This window comes from Dendrobates tinctorius, unplaced genomic scaffold (assembly GCF_039654945.1).
Source record: "Dendrobates tinctorius isolate UK_male_01 unplaced genomic scaffold, ASM3965494v1 ptg000075l, whole genome shotgun sequence".
Lineage (NCBI taxonomy): Eukaryota > Metazoa > Chordata > Amphibia > Anura > Dendrobatidae > Dendrobates > Dendrobates tinctorius.
The window spans coordinates 383,154-404,680 of NW_027361743.1; the positions used below are offsets into that span (position 1 = coordinate 383,154).

The 21,527-nt window shown below is 50.3% G+C and overlaps 1 protein-coding gene across 1 annotated transcript in view; it reads right to left on the bottom strand.

The window, feature by feature from the left end:
* CEP126 (centrosomal protein 126) overlaps positions 1 to 9,088 on the bottom strand; it is a 91,491-nt gene extending 82,403 nt beyond the window's left edge. The window contains exon 1 of the mRNA XM_073582935.1: positions 8,790 to 9,088. Coding sequence (XP_073439036.1) covers positions 8,790 to 8,848 — 59 coding nt within the window. The 5' untranslated portion in view covers positions 8,849 to 9,088. The remainder of the gene's footprint in view (positions 1 to 8,789) is intronic.
* Positions 9,089 to 21,527: the final 12,439 nt, after the last annotated feature.

The following is a 21,527-nucleotide window of genomic DNA, read 5'->3' on the forward strand; positions in this document are numbered from 1 at the left end:
GCACTGTCACGCTGGGATGTGGGGCAGTGCATTATCACGTTGCGACGTGGGGCAGTAATAATAATAATAATAATTTTTATTTATATAGCGCCAACATATTCCGCAGCACTTTACAATTAAGCGGGGACATGTACAGACAATAAATTCAATACAAGTTAAGACAATTCAAACAGTGACATTAGGAGTGAGGTCCCTGCTCGCAAGCTTACAATCTACAAGGAAATGGGGGACTCACGCTGCAATGTGGGGCCGCATATTATCACGCTGCGACGTGGGGCAGTGCATTATCACGCTGGGACGTGGGGCAGTGCATTATCACGCTGCGATGTGTGTGAGGCCGCGCATTATCACGCTGGGACGTGGGGCAGTGCATTATCACGCTGCGATGTGGGGCAGTGCATTATCACGCTGCGATGTGGGGCCGCGCATTGTCACACTGCGACGTGGGGCCGCGCACTGTCACGCTGGGACGTGGGGCAGTGCATTATCAAGCTGCGATGTGGGGCCGCGCATTATCACGCTGCGATGTGGGGCCGCGCATTGTCACACTGCGACGTGGGGCCGCGCACTGTCACGTTGGGACGTGGGGCCGCGCATTATCACGCTGCGATGTGGGGCCGCGCATTGTCACAATGCGACGTGGGGCCGCGCATTGTCACACTGCGACGTGGGGCCGCGCATTGTCACGTTGGGACGTGGGGCCGCGCATTATCACGCTGCGATGTGGGGCCGCGCATTGTCACACTGCTACGTGGGGCCGCGCATTGTCACACTGCGACGTGTGGCCGCGCACTGTCACGCTGGGACGTGGGGCCGCGCATTATCACGCTGGGACGTGGGGCAGTGCATTATCACGCTGCGACGTGGGGCAGTGCATTATGACGCTGCGATGTGGGGCTGCGCACTGTCACGCTGCAATGTGGGGCCGCACACTGTCACGCTGCAACGTGGGGCCACGCATTATCACGCTGCGACGTGGGGCAGTGCATTATCAGGCTGCAATGTGGGGCCGCGCATTGTCACGCTGCGACGTGAGGCCGCGCACTGTCACGCTGGGACGTGGGGCAGTGCATTATCATGCTGCGATGTGGGGCCGCGCATTATCACGCTGGGACATGGGGCAGTGCATTATCACGCTGCGATGTGGGGCCGCGCATTGTCACACTGCGACGTGGGGCCGCGCATTGTCACACTGCGACGTGGGGCCGCGCACTGTCACGCTGGGACGTGGGGCAGTGCATTATCACGCTGCGACGTGGGGCAGTGCATTATCACGCTGGGACGTGGGGCAGTGCATTATCACGCTGGGACGTGGGGCAGTGCATTATCACGCTGCAATGTGGGGCCGCACATTATCACGCTGCGACGTGGGGCAGTGCATTATCACGCTGGGACGTGGGGCAGTGCATTATCACGCTGCAATGTGGGGCCGCACATTATCACGCTGCGACGTGGGGCCGCGCATTATCACGCTGGGACGTGGGGCAGTGCATTATCACGCTGCGATGTGGGGCAGCGCACTGTCACGCTGCAACGTGGGGCCGCGCATTATCACGCTGTGACGTGGGGCAGTGCATTATCACGCTGCAATGTGGGGCCGCGCATTGTCACACTGCGATGTGGGGCCGCGCATTGTCACATTGCGACGTGGGGCCACGCACTGTCACGCTGGGACGTGGGGCAGTGCATTATCATGCTGCGATGTGGGGCCGCGCATTGTCACACTGCGATGTGGGGCCACGCATTGTCACGCTGCGACGTGGGGCCGCGCACTGTCACGCTGGGACGTGGGGCAGTGCATTATCACGCTGCGATGTGGGGCCGCGCATTATCACGCTGGGACGTGGGGCAGTGCATTATCACGCTGTGATGTGGGGCCGCGCATTGTCACACTGCGACGTGGGGCCGCGCATTGTCACACTGCGACGTGGGGCCGCGCATTGTCACACTGCGACGTGTGGCCGCGCACTGTCACGCTGGGACGTGGGGCAGTGCATTATCACGCTGCGACGTGGGGCAGTGCTTTATCACGCTGGGACGTGGGGCCGCGCACTGTCACACTGCAACGTGGGGCCGCGCATTATCACGCTGCGACGTGGGGCAGTGCATTATCACGCTGCAATGTGGGGCCGCGCATTGTCACACTGCGATGTGCCGCGCATTGTCACACTGCGACGTGGGGCCGCGCACTGTCACGCTGGGACGTGGGGCAGTGCATTATCACGCGGCGACGTGGGGCCGCGCATTGTCACACTGCGACGTGGGGCCGCGCATTGTCACACTGCGACGTGTGGCCGCGCACTGTCACGCTGGGACGTGGGGCCGCGCATTATCACGCTGGGACGTGGGGCAGTGCATTATCACGCTGCGACGTGGGGCAGTGCATTATCACGCTGCGACGTGGGGCAGTGCATTGTCACGCTGCGATGTGGGGCTGCGCACTGTCACACTGCAACGTGGGGCCGCACACTGTCACGCTGCAACGTGGGGCCACGCATTATCACGCTGCGACGTGGGGCAGAGCATTATCAGGCTGCAATGTGGGGCCGCGCATTGTCACGCTGCGACGTGGGATCGCGCACTGTCACGCTGGGACGTGGGGCAGTGCATTATCACGCTGCGATGTGGGGCCGCGCATTATCACGCTGGGACGTGGGGCAGTGCATTATCACGCTGCGATGTGGGGCCGCGCATTGTCACACTGCGACGTGGGGCCGCGCATTGTCACACTGCGACGTGTGGCCGCGCACTGTCACGCTGGGACGTGGGGCAGTGCATTATCACTCTGCAATGTGGGGCCGCGCATTGTCACGCTGGGACGTGGGGCAGTGCATTATCACGCTGCGATGTGGGGCCGCGCATTATCACGCTGCGACGTGGGGCAGTGCATTATCACGCTGGGATGTGGGGCTGCGCATTGTCACACTGCGACGTGGGGCCGCGCACTGTCACGCTGGGACGTGGGGCAGTGCATTATCACGCTGCGATGTGGGGCCGCGCACTGTCACGCTGGGACGTGGGGCCGCGCACTGTCACGCTGGGACGTGGGGCAGTGCATTATCACGCTGCGATGTGGGGCAGTGCATTATCACGCTGCGATGTGGGGCCGCGCATTGTCACACTGCGACGTGGGGCCGCGCACTGTCACGCTGGGACGTGGGGCAGTGCATTATCACGCTGCAATGTGGGGCCGCGCATTGTCACACTGCAATGTGGGGCCGCGCATTGTCACACTGCGACGTGGGGCCGCACATTATCACGCTGCGACGTGGGGCCGCGCATTATCACGCTGCGACGTGGGGCCGCGCATTATCACGCTGCGACGTGGGGCCGCGCATTATCACGCTGCGACGTGGGGCCACGCATTATCACGCTGCGACGTGGGGCCGCGCATTGTCAAGCTGCGACATGGGGCCGCACATTATCACGCTGAAAAATGAGGAGATGGTCGTGGAAGAATGACAAGAATGGCCGCAGGATCTCGTCACGATATCTCTGCAAAATGCACCTATGTTCGTTGTCCATAACATACGCCTGCCCATACCATAGCCCCGCCGCCACCATGGGCCACTCGATTCACAACGGTGACATCAGAAAATCGCTCACCCACACGCGCCATACAAGCAGTTTGCTATCTGCCCTGTGCAGTGACACCCGTGATTCAGCCGTGAAGAGAACACCTCTCCAACATGTCAGACGCCATCGACTGGGAGCATCTGCCCACTCAAGTATGTTACGGTGACGAACTGCAGTCAGGTGGGGACCCCGATGAGGGCGACGAGCTGCAGATGAGCCTCCCTGAGACCGGTTCTGACAGTCTGTGCAGAAGTTCTCTAGTTAAGCAAACCGATTGTTGCAGTAGCTGTCCGGATGGCCGGGCTCAGACGACTCCGGAGGTGAAGATGCTGGATGTTGGGGTCCTGGGCTGGTCTGGTTACACGTGGTCTGCGGTTGTCAGGCCGGTTGGATGTACTGCCAAATTCTCTAAAACACCTTTGGAGAGGGCGCATGGTGGAGAAATGAACATTCAATTCACGGGCAACAGCTCTGGTGGCCATTCCTGCAGTCAGCATGCCAACTGCACGCGCAAAACTTGCAAAATCTGTGGCATTGACCAGTGGGATAAAACTGCACATACAAACTCGCACGAGTCTCGCGTGTCAATACCCGGCACTCGGGACCGGAGTGGCTGCATGTATTTCTATGCAGCTGAGTGCTCGGGTCCCGAGTGCCGGGTATTGAGATGCGAAACTCGTGTGAGTTTCTCGCAAATGTGACCCCAGCCTAACGCAGATTTACACAAATTGTGATCAAAATTTGAGAGAAAAAGGCCTTTTATGTAAATAGAAAAAGTCTTCGGGTATGTGCAGACGATCAGTAAGCGCTGCGGGTCGGACTTGTGCAGCATCCACCCCGTAGCGTCCAGATGTTACAGCACAGTGGATGAGAATTCAAGAAATCCCATGTCCACTATGCATCCAGAGACGCCCCCGGCTCACCCGAGGAGACCAACATGCCACCCGTCTTTCCAGACCGCAGCGTGTATGGTATCTTTATCTTGTGGAGACGCGAACCTCTGCAAGGTAAATTTCACCCGAAGTATTGGACGGGGTGAATCCGCACGGTTCAGTGAACACAGAGGATTCGCCTGCATTCAACAGCCGGCAGCAGACATTCGCTATGTCCAAAGCGCTGCCAATTCCTGATCGTCCGCACCGACCCTCAGATCTTTGACTTCAGCTCATGAAATCTGAGAGCGAAAACACAACGGGTTGAGTTTATAATTTTGCTCAGCGTATATAGGAAAAGCGCAGCAGCAGCAGAAATTCCAGGTAAAGACCCATCCTCCAAATGCACAGAATGTCTGCACACAAACTGACCAGGTAGAAAAAGTGCTGACTTTTAATAGCCCAAAGCAGCGACATTTTGATCCCTCGGCCACTTTCACTAGTTCAGGATTTCACATCCGGATTTGGAAGCCAAAACCAGGAGCGGATTACATCCCAAAAATCTGCTGACTTTTGTGTTTATTTGTCATTTCTGGGAGAGGGTGCTTATATGAAGATATATTATATATCTATTTATATAATTGCCTTGTTATGTTTTCATTTCCGGTTCTGTCCAGATGTCACCGTGTCCCAGAATTCCAAGTGGAGAAAGTTCACCGACCACCATATTGGGACACCCAAGTGATGGGTGTCTCAATATGGAAACTGCTGCTGGTACCAACCTATTGCGCGGTACCACCAGCGGAATACCAACGCACCACACACACACTCTCTATACGCCGTACACACCACACTCACACTCACGCAGCCTCTTGTGCGGTACCATCAGCGGAACACCATCGCACTACGCCTGCGCGAAATTCCGTGCAGGCGCAGTGAATCATTCAGCTGATTCCGGCAGCAGATGCGCGACGTGTCTACAGGCAGAGGAAGCCGGTCACATTAAAGGGGTTTTCCCATGAACGAAAGTTCATTTTAAAAATTGTCTGTGTCTGACCATGTACGAAGCGTACCTCATCTCCTGGGCAGGGGAGGAAGCAAAAGACAATACAGCAGGAGATCGCAGAGGATTCATTTTGTGAGGTAAAATATTTCATTGTTTTTAAACAATATTTAACCTCACAAAATGAATCCTCTGCGATCTCCTGCTGTAATGTCAGTATGGTCTTTTGCTTCCTCCCCTGCCCAGGAGATGTTGTATGCTCTGTACAGGGTCAGACACAGACCATTTTAAAATGAACTTTCGTTCGTGGGAAAACCCCTTTAAATAGAAATTCCTCCTGACATGCTGTGCACTGAATGTTTAGTGATGGGGTGCACAGGTCAAATAAGAGATGACATGAGAGGAGAAGACAGCAGATAGGAGAGAGAAAGCGCACAGGGGAGACAGCTCAAAACGGGACAGCACATGAGGGGAGAACACAGGAAGGAGAGAGACAGCAGACAAGGGGGATAGCACATGGGGTATACAGGTCAGAGAAGAGAGCACAGACGGAGAAGTCAGCACATGGGGAAAGAGAGAGTGGATAGGTGGGTGAGCACATGGGGGGGAGAGATTCTCAACGCTGCAAAGCCTGCCCCCATCGTGACATTACCGCCCTCCCGATGCAATAGCATCGGGCCTCCATCTAGTATATATATATGTATGTATATAAATAAATTTTGTATTAAAATGTCATTTATATATTTTACATTATATATATATATATATACTGTACATACACATAAAATTTCATATCAACTCCTTCTCCCAGAAGGGTCAATAAAATAAACACACAGTTACCATATCTGGGATGTGAACGATCCGCACTATTATTATTACTACTAGTCAAACATTAGGATATTTTTCCCGTACAGTGAACGTCGAAACCAAAATAAAACAATAGAAATGGCAGAATCACATTTTTTGGACACTTCACCCTCCTCCCCCCCCCCAAAAAAAAAATGGAACAGAGGTCAAGAAGTTGTGTGGAGCCCAATGTGGGAACGATGAAGCCCTGTCCTGATACAACTCTATGGAGCGAGGCGTAAAAAGCGGGAGAGGGGTCCGCTGCACCGCTGACGGCCAGGGGGCTGTGAGCGGCTCTCACTCTCCTTTATTTGGGGGGATACTGTGTGTTATATGGGGGTCCGCTGCAACACTGACGGCCAGGGGGCTGTGAGCGGCTCTCACTCTCCTTTATTTGGGGGGGATACTGTGTATTATTTGGGGGTCCGCTGCACCGCTGACGGCCAGGGGGCTGTGAGCAGCTCTCACTCTCCTCTATTTGGGGGGATACTGTGTATTATATGGGGGTCCGCTGCACCGCTGACTCCTGGGGGGCTGTGAGCGGCTCTCACTCTCCTTTATTTGGGGGGATACTGTGTGTTATATGGGGGTCCGCTGCAACGCTGACGGCCAGGGGGGCTGTGAGCGGCTCTCTCTCCTTTATTTGGGGGGGATACTGTGTATTATATGGGGGTCCGCTGCACCGCTGACGGCCAGGGGGCTGTGAGTGGCTTTCACTCTCCTCTATTTGGAGGGATACTGTGTATCATATGGGGGTCCGCTGCACCGCTGACGGCCAGGGGGGCTGTTAGCGGCTTTCACTCTCCTTTATTTGGGGGGGGGATACTGTGTATTATATGGGGGTCCGCTGCACCGCTGACGGCCAGGGGGCTGTGAGTGGCTCTCACTCTCCTCTATTTGGAGGGATACTGTGTATTATATGGGGGTCCGCTGCACCGCTGACGGCCAGGGGGGCTGTTAGCGGCTTTCACTCTCCTCTATTTGGGGGGATACTGTGTATTATATGGGGGTCCGCTGCACCGCTGACGGCCAGGGGGCTGTGAGTGGCTCTCACTCTCCTCTATTTGGAGGGATACTGTGTATTATATTGGGGTCCGCTGCACCGCTGACTCCTGGGGGGCTGTTAGCGGCTCTCGCTCTCCTTTATTAGGGGGAATACTGTGTATTATATGGGGGTCCGCTGCACCGCTGACTCCTGGGGGGCTGTTAGCGGCTTTCACTCTCCTTTATTAGGGGGAATACTGTGTATTATATTGGGGTCCGCTGCACCGCTGACTCCTGGGGGGCTGTTAGCGGCTCTCGCTCTCCTTTATTAGGGGGAATACTGTGTATTATATGGGGGTCCGCTGCACCGCTGACTCCTGGGGGGCTGTTAGCGGCTTTCACTCTCCTCTATTTGGGGGGATACTGTGTATTATATGGGGGTCCGCTGCACCGCTGACGGCCAGGGGGCTGTTAGCGGCTCTCGCTCTCCTTTATTAGGGGGAATACTGTGTATTATATGGGGGTCCGCTGCACCGCTGACTCCTGGGGGGCTGTGAGCGGCTCTCGCTCTCCTCTATTTGGGGGGATACTGTGTATTATATGGGGGTCCGCTGCACCGCTGACTCCTGGGGGGCTGTGAGCGGCTCTCACTCTCCTCTATTTGGGGGGATACCGTGTGTTATATGGGGGTCCGCTGCACCGCTGACGGCCAGGGGGCTGTTAGCGGCTCTCGCTCTCCTTTATTAGGGGGAATACTGTGTATTATATGGGGGTCCGCTGCACCGCTGACTCCTGGGGGGCTGTGAGCGGCTCTCACTCTCCTCTATTTGGGGGGATACTGTGTATTATATGGGGGTCCGCTGCACCGCTGACTCCTGGGGGGCTGTGAGCGGCTCTCACTCTCCTCTATTTGGGGGGATACTGTGTATTATATGGGGGTCCGCTGCACCGCTGACTCCTGGGGGGCTGTGAGCGGCTCTCACTCTCCTCTATTTGGGGGGATACCGTGTGTTATATGGGGGTCCGCTGCACCGCTGACGGCCAGGGGGCTGTTAGCGGCTCTCGCTCTCCTTTATTAGGGGGAATACTGTGTATTATATGGGGGTCCGCTGCACCGCTGACTCCTGGGGGGCTGTGAGCGGCTCTCACTCTCCTCTATTTGGGGGGATACTGTGTATTATATGGGGGTCCGCTGCACCGCTGACTCCTGGGGGGCTGTGAGCGGCTCTCACTCTCCTCTATTTGGGGGGATACCGTGTGTTATATGGGGGTCCGCTGCACCGCTGACGGCCAGGGGGCTGTTAGCGGCTCTCACTCTCCTCTATTTGGGGGGATACCGTGTGTTATATGGGGGTCCGTCCCTCTCCCACCCATAATCCCCAATGAGCTCCTTTATTTCCCTGGAAAAATACAAAATACACAGAATAGATCCAGTGATCCATAGATCCCCCTCCCAGATCCCCAGCAGATGACGTCATCACTGCCCTGTTATAACACGGGAAGGATACGAGCAGCTCCTGCTCCGCTGGCTCAGCATGGCGCCCTCCGCGCCTCCTCGGTCACACATTCCTCACAGTGCAGGGGCACGGCAGGCAGTCATGGGTTAATACGGACTGGGGGCGGCGGGGAGCGGCCATCGGTAGGTCGCCTGCAGAGCTCCGTGCGTGTCACCGTCCACACCGAGGACATGAGCCCGCGGGACTGGCCGTGTCCGCAGCGCCTGACGTGTGTCTTGGCTTCCCGGTTACCATGGAGCCGCAGCTCCTCTCAGAATACTAGGGGTGGCGAGGGAAGGCTACTGCGCATGTACAGGCGGAAAGGAGGGCGGGGATAACTAACAAGTCTACTGCGCATGCTCCAGTATGAAGGACACTCGTGCGCATGCTCTGTTAGCATAGGGACGTTTTTCAGCAGCTTATCATTTAGGCCAGGGCTGACTGTGCAGCCCAATTATTGGTGCTGAGCCACTATTTTAGGCAGGGCTTACAGGGCAATGAGACACAAATCGCTCTTCGCAGCTGATAGTAATGCATGTGAATGGCAGCAAACTGAAGTAGAAAAAAATGCAACTTTTTGCGATTGTTTTCTCGCGCTTCCCTAAGGGAGGTTGGAATATGGCCGTATGCGCCTTAGACTGCCGGGAGTCGGACCCCCACCGATCTGATATTAAAGCAATATCTTAAAGATAAATCCTCAAAATAAAAGTAGTGGATGTAATATCCACACGTTATGAAGAATTCAAGGTATTAAACTTTAGATATGTTTTATTCTTCGTCCTCCAGCACACAGCATAACACTTGCATTCCCATGCTACCAGAAGTGAAACTGAAACTTTCCTTCTCATCCCTCTTGTCTCCACCCCCCAAGTCCCATAAGTCTGGCTTGCTTAAAGAGACAGATCTAATTATTATACATTACATCATCCCCTTTTTTTTTTTTTATAAATAATCTATATTACTGATAATTGCAACAACATGAAAACGTCCAAAGAAATCATATGTCCGTTTTGTCTTATTTGTTCAATTCTAAAACCAGAGAAACAAACAACAAAAAAAACCAAAACAAAACTGTAGTTACACTTCTTCAATAAGCCTCGATGGAGCTCTTCTCTCTCGTGTGGGATAACGTCTGGGCTCATTGAGAGGGTTCATTGTTGATGGACCAGCTACCTCTTGTTGGTCCTCTCCACCATCAGATACCAAATCTTCCACCAAAGAGAGTTCATTGTCATCATTCTGCGGTATGACTTTAAAATATGAAGAATTTCACGTTATGGAGTGTCCATCTCGTTCAGCTGTGATCATGCTGCCTTTCCTTTTAGTAACATAATATTTTTCAGGACCATATACAGGTGAGGTCTTGTTGGTTGGTCTTTGACGTACCACCACGACATCCCCTCTTTCGATGGCACTTGACTGTGTCCTTCGCCTTCTGTCTGCATAACGTTTCATGGCTTGTTTGTTGGAGAAATCTGTGGATCTCACTGAGGAGTCACTCGGTCGGGGATGGCTGGTCACATCAGGGAGACGTATACGCAGGGTTCTGCTGAACATTAAATGAGCTGGAGCAGCATTAGTAGTGGAGTGTGGCGTATTGCGGTAATTACGCATGAATTTGTATAATGACTGTTTCAGTGGGATGTGCTCCAGACTCGCTGCCTTGATACGTTTCCCCAGAGTGCGCATAAAACGTTCCACAATTCCATTGGCTTGCGGCCAGCAAGGTGTGATTTTCCTGTGATTGAATCCCAAGTATTCAGAAAATTGTGTAAACACATGTCCATTGAATGGAGGTCCATTGTCTGTTTTGACCACTCTTGGAATACCATATGCCGAGAAAATGTCGTCCAGCTCTGGTATGACATTATTAGCAGATGTTGAAGAGATAAATGAAATGACAGGGTATCGAGAATATTCATCAATTGTTACGAGAATGTATTGGCCATTTGGCAATGGTCCATATATATCGACTGCCACTTCCTCCCAGACAGCAGTGGGTAACGGAGACATTTGTAATGGCTCTAAGTTTGATGATGGAGTGATTAATTGACAAGTAGAACAGCGTCTAATCTTTTCTTCCACCAAGTGATCCATATTTGGGAACCACACTTTTTCTCTGAGTAACTTCTTTGTGCCAACAATTCCTAAATGACCTTCATGTGCTATCTGTATGACTAAGTTACGCAAAGTCTTAGGTACAACTAGTTTGGTACCTCGAAGAATGAGGTGTTCTTCAGTGACTGATAATTCCTCACGTATGTTTGAGAATAGTTTTAACTCTTTCAGATCAATCTCAGAATCAGGAAATTTTTCCTTTTGAATTTCATGCCACCTTCGATTTTGGATGATTTGTATTAGGGCACAGAGTGTCTTGTCTTTTGTTGTTTCATTTATAAATTGATCAAGAGAAAGTGCTTTTGGCACGGCATGATCTGTAACAAAACGTAGGTATTCTTCAATGGAGGAATGCACAGGTATATCATCATTAGTAGGATGTCTTGAAAGATAATCAGCCGGATTGCTGTATTTTCCAGGTTTGTGAACAATTTTATAGTTGTAGTCCTGTAGACGTAGGCCCCATCGTTCAATTCGTGCAGGCATTTTAGCTCTGGGATTTCCAAAAATTGTAAGAAGTGCTAGATGATCTGTGACAATGGTGAAGGGAGCTCCATAGAGAAATAAGTGAAAGTGTTCACATCCCCAGACAACTGCCAAGCTTTCTTTTTCAGGTTGAGAATATTTTCTTTCAGTGTTTGTTAAGCTCTTACTTGCATAAGAAATGATGCGAGGATTTTGATTGTTATCCTTGTACTGCGCTAGAATAGCACCCAGTCCCACGGGACTGGCGTCCACAATCAGTTCAGTTCGAAGAGCTGGATCAAAATAAGCCATAGTGGTTGTCGAGCAGAGTTCATTTTTAATTGTTTCAAAAGAGGCCTGACAGCCTTGAGACCATTGAAAAATACAACTTTGTTTTGTAAGTTCCCGTAGTGGATTGCTGATTGTTGAAAAATTCGGAATATATCTAGCACAGTAACTTGCCATTCCAAGGAAAGAACGCACTTCACTGGCATCCTGTGGAATTGAGGCTGTTCTGATAGCTTCCACTTTCTTGGGGTCTGGTTGTACTCCTTTTGCCGAGAAGATGTGACCATAGAATTCTAATGAACCCTTGTCAAACTCGCACTTCTCTTTGTTTAAAGTGAGTCCAGCAGAAAGCAGACATTCGAAGATAGCATATAGAGCACGATTATGCTCAGCTTGAGTTTTACCAAAAACCAATATGTCATCACTGTAATTAAAGGCATTTGGGATGTGTTGAATGACACTCCTTATTGCATCCTGAAAAATTTCTGCTGCTGAGCAGACTCCAAAAGTCAATCTTTTGTATCTTCTGAGGCCCACATGGGTGGAAAATGTGGTCAAGTATCGGGACTCTGGACTCAGTTCTAATTGATGATATCCCTTATTGAGGTCGAGCTTTGAGAAGACGGTGGCTCCATTTAATAAATGAATGATGTCATCAATCGTAGGTGAGATATGTCTTTCCCTCTGGATAGCGGTGTTGGGTAGGCGCATGTCAACACACAGTCTCACTTGATCAGGAGTCTTTGGTTTTGGAACTACCACAAGTGGAGAGACCCACGGAGTGGGACCAGTAACAGTTTCAATAACGTCCTCATCCATGAGCAATTGGAGTTCCTTTTCTACCTTCTGTCTCAGGTGAAATGGAATACGCCTGTGAGGCTGGGCTACTGGACGAACATTGTCATCCACATGAAGGTGTACTTGAGAGTCCTTTAGTTTTCCCAAACCACTAAATAGGGAGGGAAAGCTGTTCACCATAGTTTGTACATCCATATCCGCAGGGTCAGTTATGGTATGAATAATCTGGATGAGCCCTAGCTCCAAGGCAGTGTGATAGCTGAGAAGACAGCCTCCCGATCCTTGTAATGTGTGGAAAGTGGTTTTCTGCCTGTTTTCTTTATATCTAATTTCAGCATCAAATTGTCCCATTATAGCTAGAGGTGTTTTAGATCCATAAGGAAAGATTTTAGTCTGCACTTGTTGTAAGACTGGCCTTGTTTTCAATTGTTCATATGTAGTGCCATCTATGATATCCACTGAAGCTCCTGTATCTATTGTAAAGGTAATGTCAGTGTTGCAGATTGAGAGTGTAACACAGGGAGACTGTACTGAACCAGTGACAGAGGTAGTGAGCACATAGTTCTCAGTCGCAGACATTTCTTCTGTGTCCTGATTTATCACTTTTACATCTGCAGATTTTGTCATAGGCAGCGGAGGCTTGTAGTGCGCTGATTTGCAAACAGCTGCAAAATGATTCCCTTTTCCACATTTACTGCAGGTTTGTTCCATAGCTGGACATTTGTTCTGGTGGTGAGGGAAATCCTGTCCACATCTATAGCATTTCTTCTGTTTCTGGGCTTGTTTGTCTGGTAAATTTTTCTGTTTGAGATTATGCACATGTAATTTATCCCCATTCTCCATTACGGTAGCCTGATGATCTGCTATTTCTATAGCACGGGCCATTTTGAGCAAATCATGTAGAGAGATATCCTGCTGCAGAGCCTTACGCCTTAGGTTATTAGACGAGCAGGTGACAATTATTTGAGTTAGGATTTCATCATCTACATCTGTAAAGGCACATCCATGTGCTAACTCTTTCAGCCGTGTGACATAAGTGTCTATGGACTCTTCTGGAAGCTGCTTGGCAATCCTGAATTTATATCTTTCATATCTGATGTTCTGTTTGGGGTTGAAATAGCCAGTGAGAGCTTTAGTGCAGTTGCTGTATGTGTCTGTTTCTGCTGCAGGTAACGTACTGTATATGTCATAGACTTCTGTGCCTGCACAATGCAGGAGCAAAGCTCTCTTTCTTTTCTCCTCCTTTATGTCCATGGCTTCTAGGAAATTCTCAAATCTGTTTAGCCATTTTCTCCAGTTATGGGAGAGATTAATGACATCAGTCATATCAAACTGTGGGAATGTGTGCAAGTAGTCAGCCATGATAGAGTCTCTCAGTGGTGCTGGCGTGTGAAGCGGTAAAATATAGTCCGTACTCACAGCAGTAGGTGATTATATCCCATCCTCGTCGCCAGTTGTAATATCCACACGTTATGCAGAATCCAAGGTATTAAACTTTAAATATGTTTTATTCTTCGTCCTCCAGCACACAGCATAACACTTGCATTCCCTTGCTACACAGAAGTGAAACTGAAACTTCCCTTCTCATACCTCTTGTCTCCACCCTCCAAGTCCCATAAGTCTGGCTTGCTTAAAGAGACAGATCTAATTATTATACATTACAGTGGACATCCCCTTTAAGGGCCATAAGGACTGTACTATGGATCTGAAGCCTCCAGGTTCCTCTCTACAGGCTCTGTGCGCCGAAAAAAATATTATAGCGTTTGCTCTTATTATTTTTGGCCATTTTTTTTGGCGCTTTTCACCCGTTTTCCATTTGCGCCTTATTCTTTTCATTTACGTATTTTTTAAAAAAAATTTTTTGCAATGTTTTCAGCCTTTTTTCTTCATAACCAATGAGCTTTGGGGTCTTCAGATGTTTTCGGTTACTTCATCAAAGGCGACTTTTTTAAAAACTTTTTAATGTTTTGGAACCAATGTACCCCAGTTCCTTCCTTTATAGACATACGTTTTGGAGCAAGTTTTGCGACATTATAATTGCACGTGTGACTTTTTTGCTCTAAAAAGTTACAAAACAGGTTAAAAACAAAGACAGGAAACAGTTTTGATTTTGCCCAAAATTCATCAGCCGCCAGCGCCATTTTGAAAAATTTAGCTCCAATAACTTCAACGAGTACAAGATGAAAAAATAGAATGTGACTTTCAAAGAAATAGCGGCTTGTGGTGTAATAACAATTCTCAGAAAAGTTGTGGGGCTAAAGACATTTGTGGAACTATTTTAGGATGGGGCTACATGACACCTTTGGCCATGAAACAGGTCATGCGGAAAGAGATCACTGCTACATCGCAGCCTGAACTCTGAACCAGTCAGTACCTGTGTCTGATCTTACCTGGACCTGCTTCCCTGGGTCGGTATTACCTAGGCCTGAACTCTGAACCTGTCAGTACCTGTGTCTGATCTTACCTGATCCTGCTTCCCCGGGTCTGTATTACCTAGGCCTGAACTCTGAACCAGTCAGTACCTGTGTCTGATCTTACCTGGACCTGCTTCCCCGGGTCTGTATTACCTAGGCCTGAACTCTGAACCAGTCAGTACCTGTGTCTGATCTTACCTGGACCTGCTTCCCTGGGTCGGTATTACCTAGGCCTGAACTCTGAACCAGTCAGTACCTGTGTCTGATCTTACCTGAACCTGCTTCCCCAGGTCTGTATTACCTAGGCCTGAACTCTGAACCAGTCAGTACCTGTGTCTGATCTTACCTGATCCTGCTTCCCCGGGTCTGTATTACCTAGGCCTGAACTCTGAACCAGTCAGTACCTGTGTCTGATCTTACCTGGACCTGCTTCCCCGGGTCTGTATTACCTAGGCCTGAACTCTGAACCAGTCAGTACCTGTGTCTGATCTTACGTGATCCTGCTTCCCCGGGTCTGTATTACCTAGGCCTGAACTCTGAACCAGTCAGTACCTGTGTCTGATCTTACCTGGACCTGCTTCCCCGGGTCTGTATTACCTAGGCCTGAACTCTGAACCAGTCAGTACCTGTGTCTGATCTTACCTGGACCTGTTTCCCCGGGTCTGTATTACCTAGGCCTTAACTGTGAACCAGTCAGTACCTGTGTCTGATCTTACCTGAACCTGCTTCCCCGGGTCTGTATTACCTAGGCCTGAACTTTGAACCAGTCAGTACCTGTGTCTGATCTTACCTGGACCTGCTTCCCTGGGTCGGTATTACCTAGGCCTGAACTCTGAACCAGTCAGTACCTGTGTCTGATCTTACCTGATCCAGCTTCCCCGGGTCTGTATTACCTAGGCCTGAACTCTGAACCAGTCAGTACCTGTGTCTGATCTTACCTGGACCTGCTTCCCCGGGTCTGTATTACCTAGGCCTGAACTCTGAACCAGTCAGTACCTGTGTCTGATCTTACCTGAACCTGCTTCCCCGGGTCTGTATTACCTAGGCCTGAACTCTGAACCAGTCAGTACCTGTGTCTGATCTTACCTGATCCAGCTTCCCCGGGTCTGTATTACCTAGGCCTGAACTCTGAACCAGTCAGTACCTGTGTCTGATCTTACCTGGACCTGCTTCCCCGGGTCTGTATTACCTAGGCCTGAACTCTGAACTAGTCAGTACCTGTGTCTGATCTTACCTGAACCTGCTTCCCCGGGTCTGTATTACCTAGGCCTGAACTCTGAACCAGTCAGTACCTGTGTCTGATCTTACCTGGACCTGCTTCCCTGGGTCTGTATTACCTAGGCCTGAACTCTGAACCAGTCAGTACCTGTGTCTGATCTTACCTGGACCTGCTTCCCCGGGTCTGTATTACCTAGGCCTGAACTCTGAACCAGTCAGTACCTGTGTCTGATCTTACCTGAACCTGCTTCCCCGGGTCTGTATTACCTAGGCCTGAACTCTGAACCAGTCAGTACCTGTGTCTGATCTTACCTGGACTTGCTTCCCCGAGTCTGTATTACCTAGGCCTGAACTCTGAACCAGTCAGTACCAGTGTCTGATCTTACCTGGACCTGCTTCCCCGGGTCTGTATTACCTAGGCCTGAACTCTGAACCAGTCAGTACCTGTGTCTGATCTTACCTGGACCTGCTTCCCCGGGTCTGTATTACCGAGGCCTGAACTCTGAACCAGTCAGTACCTGTGTCTGATCTTGCCTGGACCTGCTTCCCCGGGTCTGTATTACCTAGGCCTGAACTCTGAACCAGTCAGTACCTGTGTCTGATCTTACCTGGACCTGCTTCCCCGGGTCTGTATTACCTAGGCCTGAACTCTGAACCAGTCAGTACCTGTGTCTGATCTTACCTGAACCTGCTTCCCTGGGTCTGTATTACCTAGGCCTGAACTCTGAACCAGTCAGTACCTGTGTCTGATCTTACCTGAACCTGCTTCCCCGGGTCTGTATTACCTAGGCCTGAACTCTGAACCAGTCAGTACCTGTGTCTGATCTTACCTGGACCTGCTTCCCTGGGTCGGTATTACCTAGGCCTGAACTCTGAACCAGTCAGTACCTGTGTCTGATCTTACCTGATGCTGCTTCCCTGGGTCGGTATTACCTAGGCCTGAACTCTGAACCAGTCAGTACCTGTGTCTGATCTTACCTGGACCTGCTTCCCCGGGGCCTGTATTACCTAGGCCTGAACTCTGAACCAGTCAGTACCTGTGTCTGATCTTACCTGAACCTGCTTCCCCGGGTCTGTATTACCTAGGCCTGAACTCTGAACCAGTCAGTACCTGTGTCTGATCTTACCTGGACCTGCTTCCCCGGGTCTGTATTACCTAGGCCTGAACTCTGAACCAGTCAGTACCTGTGTCTGATCTTACCTGGACCTGCTTCCCCGGGTCTGTATTACCGAGGCCTGAACTCTGAACCTGTACCTTCTTTCTATGATCCTGAACCTACTGTGTCTGGATAAAGACCTGTGTCTTAACCTGTTTTTATCTAAGTCTTGATCTTCTCCTGTACCTGTTATGTCAGAATCTGGATCTGTCTCTGAATCTTTCAGTGCCTGAATCAGTACCTGCTTCCACATCTGCTGTGTCCGAATCAATACTTTCCTCCAAACCTGTAGTCTGATTCAGTCCCTACTCCTATACCTGCTGTTTTCAGAAGTAGTACCTTTCCTAAACCAGTTGTGCCTGAATTAGTTCCTATCTGCGGTCCCCTGCCTGTCCGCACCTGCAGACTGGAACCTCTCCTGCCAGTAGCCTAGTTCTCTGTGAAGCTGAACTGGGTTCTATCCGTTCCTGTTGCTGAAGCCGTATCTGCCTGCCTGTATACCAGTCGTACCTGCCAACACCTGCCTGCCTGTATCTTAGCCATGTCCGCCAGCGTCTGCTTGTATACCAGTCATACCCGCCAGTGCCTGATTGAGTATCAGCTGTGCCCGCCAGTGCCTGCTTATGTATGAGATGTGCCCTCCAACACATGCCTCCCTGTATATCAGCTGTGTCTGCCAACACCTGGTGTTCCTGTATACCAGACGTGCCTGCCAGTACCTGCCGCTCCTGTATACCAACCGTGCCTGCTAGCGCTTGCTGAACCTGTCAGTGCCTGCATATCTTCTTGGGGGTTAGGTTCCCGTGTGTCCGAGGTCTGCCCTGGAATAGCACCTGGCGCCCATTGGTACCCAAGTCTAACCCCACCATCAGGGGTTCTAGCGAAAAGTTGGGTGTTCACTTAGCTACGCCCTTCCAGGCTCTGCTCAGTCCATGCCACAGTGGGTCCACGAATCACGTATGCCACCTGCGGGCGTAACATAGAGCATATAATCCCCAGCCACAAAGTGCTATATGAGCTATAACCAAATAGAGCATATAACAATATCTGTCTGTAGCAGTGGTCCCCATCCTTTCTGACCTTGAGAGCCACATTCATCTTAGACAGAGGGTCGTGAGCCACATTCGGCACTGAGAGAGGGTCACGAGCCACATCCAGCTCCCACCCCCCCTCAAGGTAGTGTCAACCAAAGCCCCCCATTACAGGTATAATGATAACCAAAGCTTTTCCACAGAAATCACTCCAAAGCAGTACACTGAGATCCAGGGGTTCCCACAATGTCCCCATTCAGAAGTCTCCCACCAAGGACTCCCAACACACGGTCACATCCAGCTTTGAGCATCTCCTCTAACAGGTAATATAATCCTCAAGCTTACCATACCTAAATCATCGTTAAACCCCAAGACCAGTAAATGTCCATCCAGATCTGCTCTTCTGTGCAGGACTACTCACAAAATTCACCATTTTGAGATGTGCTCTTCATACCTGTCTTCTAGACCTGGAGCTAATGCACCAAGCTGGCAGACAGCCACGAGCCACAATTCATGGGACCGCGAGCCACAGGTTGGGGACGCCTGGTCTACAGAGTAAAAAAGACTGGGTCCTATATTCCAAGGTGTAAGTTAAGGTTTTTGAATTGTTTTTATTGAAAATAAGGTGTTTTGTACTTAATAAAATTATATATGTTATATATCACAGGTGTGCTTGTCAATAGGTAATCCCTTTTTACTCCTTGCTACAGTGTATGTTGCACTCCTCTTCAGTTTCACCTTTGGTGACTTGACCATCATGTCGTTCTACACATCTCTAGCTTCAGAGACTGTATTGATAATGCAGGACTGGCATTATCGTTGCAGTTTCTGGTTTCTAATGGCTTACGGCCTCAGAATGACTGGCCCACCTATCCTGCAGCAGTGTAGGGTTTTGCAGAAAGTCCTTTAAGGTACAGTTGTCAAGCTTGCCCTCCGCTATCCCCAGAATGCCAACCCTGCATGTGAAGAAGACAAAATATGTACATCAGAAATGTAAAAGAATACAAATTTAAAAAGTTTCAGTAATTTAATTAGCACTTAAAATACATTTTGTCACCACAAAACAGGACACAAGGGTTTATTATCCCTGTAATTTGACATCGCAGTGTGTATTATCCCTGTACTGTGGCAACAGGTGCATCTCACAAAATTAGAATATCATCAAAAAGTTAATTTATTTCAGTTCTTCAATACTAAATAAACTCATATTATACTAGATGGAGGCCCGATGATATCGCTTCGGGAGGGCGGTAATGTCACGATGGGGGCAGGCTTTGCAGCATTGAGAATCTCCCCCCCATTTGCTCACCCACCTATCCACTCTCTCTTTCCCCATGTGCTGACTTCTCCCGTCTGTGCTCTCTTCCTTGACCTGTCTACCCCATGTGCTATCCCCCTTGTCTGCTGTCTCTCTCCTTCCTGTGCTGTGTCCTCCCCTCATGTGCTGTCCCCTTTGAACTGTCTCCCCCCCATGCTCTGTCTCTCTCACCCCTGTGTCTGACCATGTACAGAACATACCACAGCTCCTGGGCAGGGGAGGAAGCAAAAGACAATACTGACATTACAGCAGGAGATCACAGAGGATACATTTTGTGAGGTAAAATATTGTTTAAAAACAGTCAGTGAAATATTTTACCTCACAAAATGAATCCTCTGTGATCCCCTGCTGTAATGTCAGTATTGTCTTTTGCTTCCTCCCCTGCCCAGGAGATGTTGTATGCTCTGTACAGGGTCAGACACAGACAATTTTTAAAATGAACTTTCGTTCGTGGGAAAACCTCTGACCAGCTTCCTCTGCCTGTAGACACGTCGCGCATCTGTTGCCGGGATCAGCCGAATGATTCACTGCGCCTGCACGGAATTTGCGCAGGTGCATTGTGACGGTGTTCCGCTGGTGGTACCGCGCAAGAGGCTGCGTGAGTGTGAGTGTGAGATTGTGAGTATGAGATTGAATGAGTCTGAGTGTGTGTCTGAGTGAGTGTGAGAGTGTGTGGTGCTTACAGCATATATAGTGTGTGTGTGTGTGGTGCGTACGGCGTATACAGTGTGTGTGAGTGGTGCGACGGTGTTCTACTGGTGGTACCGCGCAATAGGTTGGTACCAGCAGAAGTTTCCATATTGAGACACCCATCACTTGGGTGTCCCAGTATGGCGGTCGGTGAATTTCCTCCGCTTGGAATTCTGGGATACGGTGACATCTGGACAGAATAGGAAATGAAAACATTACAAGGCAATTATATAAATAGATAGAGTCATTACACACAGAGTGATCTATTTCACGCGTTTATTTCTGTTAATGTTGATGATTATGGCTTACAGCCAATGAAAACCCAAAAGTCATTATATCAGTAAATTAGAACACTTTATAACACCAGCTTGAATAATGATTTTAAAATCTGAAATGTTGGCCTACTGAAATGTTTGTTCAGTAAACTTGGTCGGGGCTCCTTTTGCATCAATTACTGCATCAATGCGCTGTGGCATTGAGGCGATCAGCCTGTGGCACTGCTGAGGTGTTATGGAAGCCCAGGTTGCTTTGATAGCAGCCTTCAGCTCGTCTGCATTGTTGGGTCTGGTATCTCTCATCTTCCTTTTGGCAATACCCAGGGCTCCCAACTGTCCCGGATCCAGCGGGACAGTCCCGATTTTGACACTGTCCCACTGTCCCGGCTGGGATTTTAGTTTTCCCGCACTGTGAATCAGCCGCCACGCCCACCTGTCATTTCAGAAGGAGCTGTGTACCGATCGCCATGCAATTCCCTCTATGCACAGCACACTCCAGAACAGAAGCCCTCCCCGCCTCATGTGACCTGTCACATGACTGTGACATCATCAAAGGTCCTGAAGCTGAACTCGCTCCTCTACTGCATCTGCTCGGGTTGCTTATATGTGGCTGTTCTGTGCACACAGGACCTGTGATGAGGTCACAGGAGGGAGGAGTCAAGGGTCACATGATCAGAGGCCTCAGTGTATGCAGGACTCTGCTGTACTGGTTGTCATGGTGCTAGATGAGGGGAAGTTTATGTGTGGGGTCAGGAGGGGTTTACAGGGTGGATGTAGCAGAGCCGTGTGTGTACGAGGTGTACGGAGCGGAGCCATGTGAGTACGAGGCGTGCAGAGCGGAGCCGCATGTGTACAAGGTGTATGGAGCGGAGCCATGTGTGTACTTGGTGTATGGAGTGGAGCCGTGTGTGTACTTGGTGTATGGAGCAGAGCTATGTGTACGGGGTGTACGGAGCGGAGCCCTGTGTGTACGAAGTG